Below are 10,005 nucleotides of genomic sequence, written 5' to 3' on the forward strand. Positions count from 1 at the left end.
TTCAAACCTTGGTACTTGCTAGTCTCTTTTGGTTGGACGATTGCAAATCCTAGCATCTTGATATGGAGTTGTGTCATAGCGACTGGTAATAAAGTAACAGTAAGTGACCAAATCCATGTATCAACTATCATATATTCCCACTTTTCAATTGCAATATACTATTGTGTTATTTTGATCAAAACATCTTGGGATACTAATATTATATGGTAATATCTAGCATGCTTGTGTGAATCTAGCATTCTACATTAATGCAGCACTAACTCTATTGTAATACGGCACTGTGACTATGCCTAAATCCATTTTTTTTGTCAAAGTTGTTACGGTGCATGCATCATCGTATCTGTATCGTAATTTATGGTGGTATGGATCGGCAAAGCTTCTGGAACCTCTATATTTTTACCCAAGTAAATTAAGTTTTCCCATAAAATGTCTGGAGCTCAATGCAGTAAACACATCCATGGTATGAATGTGTCATCGTACACTTATGACACGAGGTATCTAGAATTTAATCGTGTCAACGTACACATTGGGTAATACAGGTACTTCGAAATTGACTAGAATGGTTCAAAATTTTGAATTCATTTTTGGAGTATTTGCATGGCTTGGTTTTAGGATAAAACTAAATCTTGCAAACCCATTTAAAGATAAGAAAATTAATGCTCTTGAAAGACATCAAAATGATCTTTATATTGGTGAGAATTTAATAGAGTATTATCAACAACCCAAAGAAGCAAGTGGTAAGTGATAACAACTTTGATCACTATAAATAGGCTCATTAGGAAAATGAATTTACTTACTAAATTATCATTCCACTACTTCATTCTCTTTAAACATGACTACTATAATCTCAAATTCCTTTCTCTCAGCTTTCTTCTTGCTCATACTTTCGAGCTTGAACTTTGTACCTCTTGGTGTATCAAACCCGCCTCCAACTTGTGGACCAGTTTTTCCTCCAGATGCTGTTGCAGTTTACGCTGAAGACATTCATTTTTTGCAATTTGCATTGAATCTAGAATACTTAGAAGCTGAATACTTTTTATTTGGAGCGTTGGGCTATGGTCTTGATCAGGTTGCGCAAGAATTAGCCATGGGTGGACCACCACCCAAGGGAGCCAAGAAAGCTAACCTTGATGATCTTGCAAAACGTCTTATCGAGGAGTTTGGATATCAGGAAGTTGGTCATCTAAGGTATATATATATACTTTCTTTTTTCCTTCAGTATTTCCTTCTCTTGACAAATGATAAGAACCATGAATCTTATACCTGTTTTTCTTGTACAAATTCAGGGTTATTAAGTCAACAGTTGGAGGATATCCACGGCCGTTGTTGGATTTAAGTGCGTCTAATTTTGCAGCCATTATGGACAATGCATTCGGACACCATTTGGAGCCTCCATTTGATCCATATGCAAACAGCGTCAATTACATGTTGAGTTCGTACTTAATTCCATACGTTGGACTCACCGGCTATGTCGGTATGAATCCATTCCTTAACGGGTACAAAACTAAAAGGGTAAGAATCTGAATATTACAAGCATTACTTATTGTCAGGGTTCACTTGCTCTTGATGTGACCGATATTGCGTGGGTGTTATTGCAGTTGCTAGGAGGCTTGTTAGGAGTTGAATCAGGCCAAGACGCGGTCATAAGGATGTACCTATACGAGAGGAGCCAAGAACTAGTGCACCCATACAACTACACTGTCGCCGAATTCACAACACAAATTTCAAAGCTGAGGAATAATTTGGGGAGGTGCGGAATCAAAGAAGAAGGCGTCATTGTACCAACGAACCTAGGAGCAGAGAATCTAACAACCAGCAATGTCTTATCAGCAATGTCTGATTCTAAATCTTATGGCCGAACACCGGCTGAAATTTTGAGAATTGTATATGGAACTGGAAACGAACATGTTCCGGGTGGGTTCCTCCCGAACGGAGGAGATGGAAAGATTGCAAGACAGCTTCTAGTTCCGCCACCTTATTATTAAAGTGCTTTGTGCCGGAATTCTGTTGAATAATGTTGTAGCTCCATACTATAATCATCGAATAATAATAATATATGGTTGAATATTCGTGTTAAACTTGGAGCAAGGGATATTTAGGTATATTTTTATTTTATCGAAACACAAATAAAACCATAAATCTTTATAGAATTGGATTATCAAAGCAAAGATAATACCTGAATAATAGATTATGCATGGAAGAAAAAACAAAAAACACCATTGTGGAGGGCTATGATGTGTGAAATTATAGCATAAAAAGGCTGCAAATTCACACCGTTTTGGATGGTTAGATGATCGGCCTCCGGTACGCAAACAGCACCATCTCCTTCTAAACTGAGATGGTGTGTTTCTTTGTTATAAGAGAGATCTATTAGATGAAAAAAAAAAATTTGTTATAAGAGGGATATTTAGTACTTGTCCTATCATCATACAAGCATTCAAGCTTCCCCAGAGTTCCACCAACCTTAATTTCCCATGTTCTCCCTTGAGAGTATCTGCCTCTTTTGGCATTTTCAGGTATGGGATTTCTCATCTGTTGGTAATCCAAATTAGACATTTTATTTCCCTTCCATTCCAACCAGTATTCCAGAATCACTTCAACTGAACCCACTAGAACGCCATTATTGTTAAGCGAGGAATGGATTGTGCTTCATGTTTGGTCAACATTATCGCTGATGGCTTCATTCAGAAGCTTGCAAGTCTTCACATTTCCTCCACTATTAGTTTTACATACTCTAAAATTTTCAGTCTTTCTCAAAAAGTAGCTCGAGTGAAATCATCAAACTTTTAAATACCAGAAAAATAGAACTAATTTGTTCGTTCTGTTACTTAAATGTACAGAAATTACCTACTGGTAGTATTATCAAGCTTTTCAACAGGGTTATACCAACATATACCTTATAAGGAAATCTCTGGATACAGGAAGATGATGGTGTGTCAAGTTGGTTAAAACTGAGCAAGATTATCTTATTCAATCAACAAGAGGCATATGACCATACAAGGATTTTTCTGTAGGTCAATTCCAAGGGTTATATCAAACTTTTAAGAAACTGACATCCTCAAAGATGCCTCGCCACAAAACTTGAAGCTGCTCACTTGCTCACAAGGAAAATTTTGCTAACCAACATTTTCTTTTATTCACATCAAGCATTAAGTTTTATATCATGCTTCTCTTTTGCAGATTTGGTAGCATTTTGAAAGAAATGTGTTCTAAATCTTTTTCTGTTCAAAATCTTTTTCCTCTCAAAATCAAACTCGTACGAAATGCTACTTGAACCAAGAAAACTGCTTTTGAAGTTCTAACAGAACATTAAATCATAACATAGAGAATATATCAAAGAAGCCTAATGATCCGATGTAGAAACTGTTATAACAGACAAAATGTAAGCGCATTTGTTTTAAAACACAAATGAAGAACGTATAACAAAATCCTCCAGGGTCATTTTGCTGATTGAAATCTACTCCTAAATAAACCACTAACAAATTATGACATTGACCTTAATAAGAAAAAGAAAGAAAGAGCCTTCTCCCAAAGACAACACCCTCATCATAGATATCCCAAGTGACGTTTGAAACTGGTTACTGCTGCTTCTCTTCAACTTTCTTCTTTTGCCAAAGACGGTCTACTGCACTATCTGCATCTCCCTGCAAAATTCCAAAAGCTTTTTTTTTTAGCTAAACATCTTAGATATGATTGAACTGTTGTTTTGAATTTGATAAACTACCATATCCATCAACAAAACCAGACAGCGGGTTTCTGGTTCAACACAAGCAAAGCTACATCCAGAAGGTCCACAAACTATGACATACACTAAACTGAGAACACGGTAAGCAATAATAATGTAATACTCTTCAACTTAACAAAAATCAAAAAAGATAGAATCAATAAGCAACGACTGTTGATAGATCAACAGATATTTGAAACTCAATCAACATAACTTCTTATGCAGAGAACTCTTACAAAGTGTAGTGAATTTAAGAACATCTCCAATACATAGCATCCCTGCTTTCCCCATTAACTATTTCAAGAGCTTCTTAATTCCAGCTACTTCGTTCTAATTTCTATATAGTTCAACTATCAACTAATTAGGCAGGGAGACCTACACTATATTTACTCTCGTAGTTATCTATACAGGCAAGCAAAACTACATGGTTGATAACCTTGTACCCTCATCCCTAACTACCAAGTACCATTTGTATAAGATTAAAGTAAATTGTTTCTTTACCAACAAATTAACAGCCAGGAATTCAGAGAAACCGAACAGGTCTAACTTAGGATGGATTACTCGAAGTACAATCAAAATCTAACTACTTACAAACCAGCCCTTATTTGTGTTGCACTAAAACCACACCCATTCAAAACAAACACTACCATCAGGACTCAATCGAGAACACAAACACTAAATGTTTTAGTCAAACTAAATGCTTTATAACAAAAATAAGTAAGAATAGTAACCTGAGCTCTGACGAAACCAGAGAGTGCAAAGGTGCTGAATTGGTTAGTGTAAATGCCACTCTCATTAAGATGTCCAATATTGAGCTGAACAGAAGCATGATCTTTTGCGGTAATGATCCTATTTGTTGCAGAACTACAATTCAAAACAAACATATATTAACTCAACTCATGATTAATTTTAACCCAAAATTGAAAAACTACAAACACAAAACAAACAGATAACTAGGTTTTTACCATTTCCTAGGGATGTAAAGATCCATATTCTGTCCTTCTTCGTTCATCATCTTGGCAAGTTGGTAATGGATCCGAAACAAAATCAACAGGTAAACTGAATCACAGTGAAAACGAATTAGTTCACAGAAACCCTAGATTTTGAGCTTAAGTAAACATAGTTACCGGAATATCATAGAATCAACCCTATAAATCCATGAGATATTAATAGAGAAACGTTAGATTTAGAGTCCTTACCAGAGAAACTTGAGGTCCGCCGAGAGAAACTTTTTCGCAGAAGAAAATCTCTTTGGGTTTATAAAATGACGGAGAAAAAGAAAAACCCTAATAAGTAGAGAGACTAGTTTTGTTAATGACTTAAAAGACCCTCACAAAGGAAGTGAACAATCACATACATAAAAGAAGGTGAACATAGGTTTTCCGCAACGAGGATTGACTGTGGCTATGCCACGTGGCGTTTGGCCTGCAGAAGGGAAAAAAAGAACATCCATTTGAATTGGATAACTTGAATTTCGGAGTGTTAATTAATGGCTATGGCTGCTCTTGCACTGCAGCAGCATTTGTTCAAACTTTCAAAACGTAATTCATGGGTTCCTCAAAGGAACTGTCTGAAACCCATTAAGATTAGTAAAGTTAGTTTGATTTCTTGTTCATCTTCTGAGACTACGACAACAAACACTGCAGAGTCTTGTGTTAACTTGGGTCTATCTCTCTTTTCTAAAGGAAGAGTAAGTTACCTAAACTAATTTTTTTACTTCTTAGTTCAGTTTTAATGTCATGAGCATCCAATAATTTTTAGTTCGATTGTGTTTTGAAGTGTCAATTTCAAGCATGATCAGGTAGGATCCGACGACTCACATGGTTAGATTTAGCAATAATTTTTCAAATGAACAGTATTGATGATTTTGATGGAGCTGTATTTTGGGTAAAGGGTAAAATCTACTGGAATTTCCTTAGTAGTTTGTTGGAATGTTTATGAGTGTTTTTAAAGCCTAACATATATTATCTTGAGACAATTACTCAATAAAATCATAATTCTGGTCTCCACTTGTAGCTACTCATCTTTCCTCAAGAACTTCACACCGTGTACTAGATTTCATTTGTTTATGAAGGTGTGCGCAAAACTATATTGTTTGCAAATTGTGACTTAATGCTAGCTTCATACTTCTTCAGTGAAGGAAGCGAAGGGTTTGGTCATTTACTGAATAGGTGTTGGACGCATGGTATTAGGATGCAGCTTATATTTGTATAGTTTAATGAACTCCAATTGGATATTTCATCTCTGTGATTACTTGTTATTCTTCAAGATTTTTCTTTTGAATGCAGTAGTTGATCTTCCATAATTAGAAATCCAGTTGATCCTCAACGGTGGCTTGAATGTTGGCCCGTTAAATGTCATTCCAAGACTAAATTTTATTAGTTCATGTTGCAACTTTTTCAAGTAAAGCATTCATGTGCCTTTCATCGGGTTCTTTATACACTTAATGTTTTAATACTTCTTAGTTAACAGTTTATTACGATTATATGATTATAAAAGAGAATTTACACATATTGACAAGTTCAATGGATCTGGCAGGTAAAGGACGCCCTTTCTCAGTTTGAGACAGCACTTACTTTAGATCCAACCCCAATAGAATGTCAAGCTGCACTGTATAACAAAGCCTGCTGCCATGCGTACCGGTAAGGTTTGTCTAACTTGGTGTACTTTATTGTCAGTGTGACATTTGGATTCCGTCGGAAAAATCTGGTTTGGTGGCATTCAACTGTGGGTAATCCCTTGTTTATTGTTCATGTTTCCTCTGAGGCAGAGGGGAAGGAAAGAAAGCAGCAGAGTGTTTGAGAACTTGTTTAAGGGAATATCAACTCAAATTTGGAACGATTCTCAATGATCCAGATTTGGCATCCTTCAGAGCTTTGCCTGAATTCAAAGAATTGCAAGAAGAGGTGCGTGTTTCTTTGTATAATTCGTTATCTTAAATCGGTGGACCCTGGCAGTGGCTTAAAACTTCCTTTGATGGAAGAACTATATAGTTAAGGGAGAAAATCTGAATGAAATTTAGAAGCAGTCTGAATGGGTCAATTACCAGCTAAGATCACAACGGGTTTAGAGTTTTTAATAACACAACACTGTATCTGCTTTGTCATGAAATAAATACCGTGCCTTGTTTGGAACCATTCTGCATTCTTATCTTGAAATTCTCACCGATTTTAGATATCGATCTCCATGTTTTCTTAATTTTGGTTCCAGGCTAGGCTAGGTGGGGAGGACATTGGATATAGTTTCAGGAGAGATCTTAAGCTCATCAGTGAAGTTCAAGCACCATTTCGTGGGGTCAGGAAATTCTTTTACGTGGCCTTTGCTGCAGCTGCTGGAATTTCAACCTTCTTTACTGTACCTAGGCTTATTCGTGCAATTCAAGGTGGTGATGGTGCTCCTGATCTCTTGGAAACTGCCGGAAATGGTGCCATAAATATTGGAGGTAGTCCCGCAAAGCTTCTTAGTTAGAAGACTAGTTTCTCTATTGTGAATTTAAAAAGAGAAAATGTAGTCATAGCACAAAAATCTACATCCCAATTGAAAAAAAAGTGGTTCATCATGTTTGATGTGGTTTCCGATTCCTTGTCATTTTTATTTACTCAATGATACATATACTGTGAGTAAGAAGATTCTAAATTGTACTTTCGCTAAACTAGGTGATGCTAAGAAAATGAACAATCTTATTTGACTGATCTTTTGAATCAGCACTTTACAGGTTTCGCTATACTGGTGGCATTATTTATATGGGACAGCAAGAAGGAAGAGGAGCAGCTTGCGCAAATAACTCGTGATGAAACTCTATCAAGATTGCCTTTGCGTCTTTCAACCAGTCGGATTGTTGAACTCATGCAGCTGCGAGACAACGCTAGGCCGGTTAGCATCAGCACTTTTCCTTAGTTTTAAATATGTTGTTACTGAAGTTCAAAGTAGTAAATTACTTCAATTATACCACGCTCTCCTTTCTCTTACCTGTATGTATTGACGTTCCAAGTAAGACTGCTTTTAGGTTATCCTGGCTGGGAAAAAGGAGACCGTTTCTCTTGCCATTCAAAGGGCCGAACGTTTCAGAATGGAACTCCTTAAACGAGGAGTGATTTTGGTCCCTGTCATATTTGGAGAAGGTAAAAAGCCGCAAATCGAAAAGAAAGGCTTTGGTGGTTCTGCAAAGGCTTCTACATCTCTTCCTTCTATTGGGGTAAGTATAAAAAGTGCATTGTCACCGGGGCTCTACCAGAGGTTTGGTGTGACAACTGAAACATGATAGCAGCTTAATGTATCGGAAAGAGTAGATGTTTTTCGTTGAGTTGCCCATTATTAAGCATGCATTCTCAATCATCTAAAAGTTATGGTTGTTTATTGAAAAGTTAACATGTGGTGAACTCGTTGTAGGATGATTTTGAGAGTCGAGCTCAGTCAATATCTGCCAAGTCACGGTTGAAAGCAGAAGTCAGATTCAAGGCTGAGGTTGTCTCGCCCACTGAATGGGAAAGGTTTCTATCTTTTTCTTGCTCTATGCATTTTATTTGAAAAAGGTGCACTGAAATATTTCTGCTACGTACTCCCTAAAGATAATCGAATATAAACTTCTATCGCAAGGTATCTTGACTTATTGTTCAGGTTCCTACCCTTTTTCCTATCTTAAACATTTAAACAGTATCTTTTGCTGCGGTTCAGAGCTATCTAAATGTTAATATTGCAGAAATGAATTAGCCAACGAGAAACCCTACGTTTCTCCAAACTGCTTCAGGATCTAGGATAAAAGCAGTGAACAAGAGAACTAGTTAAGATGCAAACATAAAATGAAGCAATTAGTGAAGCACTCATAAGTTTAACATGGTTCAACAATATGCAGAGTGTGTGTATATTATCTGCATTTACCAAAACGACCACGACCTCCTTCTGTTCTATAGAACTACTGTGCCTGCAAAGAATTGCACACAGAATTACCCACACGATTGATTATCTAATCCCAAAACTGGACTCAACGCAATGAACTCAAACACTGAGTAATTCTCCTGTACAAAAATGCTATATAACTCTAAATTGTGTCTTTACTTAAACAAGATAATACTAGTAGCATTCGCTTTCACAAACGAGATGATTTTGTTCTTCTTTGTTGGAAATTCAGCTACATAAACATCATATGTTAGGCATACTATGACTATGAACAAAACCTCAAGCTGAAATAATATTACTTATAGCATTAACACACAACGTTTATACTAAATATAACAATAATTGCTCATAGAATTCAGCACGCTCTCTTCATTTAATGTCGTTCAAATTCTTTTTTGTGTTCATATAGGTGGATTCGTGATCAACAAAAGTCTGAAGGTGTTACACCTGGTGAAGATGTGTATATAATATTACGGTTAGATGGTCGTGTTCGAAGATCAGGAAGGGTAAGTCGATCATCAGAGAATCTCTTTATGGAAGTCATTGTAGTTTGTAGATATTCTAAGTGTAGTTTGAAATCTGCCTTTGCTACTGGGAAATCAATATTAAGTCGTAATAAGAGTTAAAGCTTATTGAGTTGTTCAGTTAGACACATATGGAGGCAGGCTTATACATGTGTAATAACATAAATGCCTCCTCATTCAATAAAGAACTACAATGATGATGCCTATCACCACTGCAATTGATTTTAGTCGTCAATATGAAAACCCTGAGTTTCGCTAAACCGTTGACTCTCTTATTACTAGTTTAGAGTCTTCTTACAACCCCGGTGACGCATTTTGTACGTGTTTTTGCAGGGCATGCCTGATTGGGAACAAATTGTGAATGAACTGCCTCAAATGGATGCATTACTTAGCAAGCTTGAAAAATGAAAATATTTCGAAAAAGCTCTAAAGATGAAACCTGAAGTTATGTTTCATTACTTACACATTGAATTAGGGAACTAGATCGATGACTCGATGTCCTTGTAAAATTGTTGTTAGATTTTGTAAACTGGGGTCTTTTTTTGTCTTCCCGTACATTGCTAGCTTTCTTAGCATATTATCTTATAATTTGAGACCAGATTTAAATGAAGAGAAACTACATGTGAGATGTTTTAGACAAGTTTATTGGTTGTTAGGATTCTCGAGTTCAGACAATTTAGACTGCAATGATATGCAAATGAAATTAACATTGAATCAGATACTTACAAGAGCTGCTGCTACCACCAGATGGTATCTGACTGATTTATTTATCTAGGAATTACTAGTTAATCCATTATACAGAAACCCGTATAATGGCTAGTCCACCCATATAATTGGTTTAACCGGTGGTCCATAAACATG

General features: G+C 36.4%; 3 protein-coding genes across 3 annotated transcripts; 2 read left to right on the top strand and 1 right to left on the bottom strand.

Moving 5' to 3' along the window:
- The first annotated feature begins 821 nt into the window (after positions 1 to 821).
- LOC113319656 (desiccation-related protein PCC13-62-like) lies at positions 822 to 2,067 on the top strand. Its single transcript, XM_026567906.1, has 3 exons — positions 822 to 1,188; positions 1,287 to 1,512; positions 1,599 to 2,067. Exons 1-3 carry the CDS (start codon positions 833 to 835, stop codon positions 1,983 to 1,985), a joined length of 969 nt encoding a protein of 322 aa, XP_026423691.1. The 5' UTR covers positions 822 to 832; the 3' UTR covers positions 1,986 to 2,067.
- A 1,235-nt stretch (positions 2,068 to 3,302) lies between these two features.
- LOC113317269 (40S ribosomal protein S21-like) lies at positions 3,303 to 5,037 on the bottom strand. Its single transcript, XM_026565413.1, has 4 exons — positions 4,924 to 5,037; positions 4,690 to 4,783; positions 4,456 to 4,588; positions 3,303 to 3,644 (listed from the first exon to the last, which is right to left on the bottom strand). Exons 2-4 carry the CDS (start codon positions 4,737 to 4,739, stop codon positions 3,579 to 3,581), a joined length of 249 nt encoding a protein of 82 aa, XP_026421198.1. The 5' UTR covers positions 4,740 to 4,783; positions 4,924 to 5,037; the 3' UTR covers positions 3,303 to 3,578.
- A 158-nt stretch (positions 5,038 to 5,195) lies between these two features.
- Positions 5,196 to 9,784, top strand: LOC113319095 (protein LOW PSII ACCUMULATION 1, chloroplastic-like). The gene is made up of 9 exons (XM_026567381.1): positions 5,196 to 5,414; positions 6,263 to 6,366; positions 6,495 to 6,630; positions 6,935 to 7,166; positions 7,440 to 7,597; positions 7,731 to 7,919; positions 8,114 to 8,214; positions 9,030 to 9,126; positions 9,478 to 9,784. The coding sequence occupies exons 1-9, from the start codon at positions 5,214 to 5,216 to the stop codon at positions 9,550 to 9,552; spliced, it is 1,293 nt and encodes a 430-aa protein (XP_026423166.1). The 5' UTR covers positions 5,196 to 5,213; the 3' UTR covers positions 9,553 to 9,784.
- Positions 9,785 to 10,005: the final 221 nt, after the last annotated feature.

The sequence above is a fragment of the Papaver somniferum genome, chromosome 10 (genome assembly GCF_003573695.1).
Source record: "Papaver somniferum cultivar HN1 chromosome 10, ASM357369v1, whole genome shotgun sequence".
Lineage (NCBI taxonomy): Eukaryota > Viridiplantae > Streptophyta > Magnoliopsida > Ranunculales > Papaveraceae > Papaver > Papaver somniferum.

Coding starts and splice junctions, on each gene's coding strand:
- LOC113319656 (XM_026567906.1), top strand. CDS start 833: ATGACTACTATAATCTCAAATTCCTTTCTCTCAGCTTTCTTCTTGCTC. Junction 1,189..1,286: donor CAGGAAGTTGGTCATCTAAG/GTATATATATAT, acceptor GTACAAATTCAG/GGTTATTAAGTCAACAGTTG. Junction 1,513..1,598: donor ACGGGTACAAAACTAAAAGG/GTAAGAATCTGA, acceptor GTGTTATTGCAG/TTGCTAGGAGGCTTGTTAGG.
- LOC113317269 (XM_026565413.1), bottom strand. CDS start 4,739: ATGATGAACGAAGAAGGACAGAATATGGATCTTTACATCCCTAGGAAA. Junction 4,589..4,689: donor CTTTACATCCCTAGGAAATG/GTAAAAACCTAG, acceptor TTTGAATTGTAG/TTCTGCAACAAATAGGATCA. Junction 3,645..4,455: donor CTGGTTTCGTCAGAGCTCAG/GTTACTATTCTT, acceptor GGAATTTTGCAG/GGAGATGCAGATAGTGCAGT.
- LOC113319095 (XM_026567381.1), top strand. CDS start 5,214: ATGGCTATGGCTGCTCTTGCACTGCAGCAGCATTTGTTCAAACTTTCA. Junction 7,167..7,439: donor TGGTGCCATAAATATTGGAG/GTAGTCCCGCAA, acceptor AGCACTTTACAG/GTTTCGCTATACTGGTGGCA. Junction 8,215..9,029: donor TCGCCCACTGAATGGGAAAG/GTTTCTATCTTT, acceptor GTGTTCATATAG/GTGGATTCGTGATCAACAAA.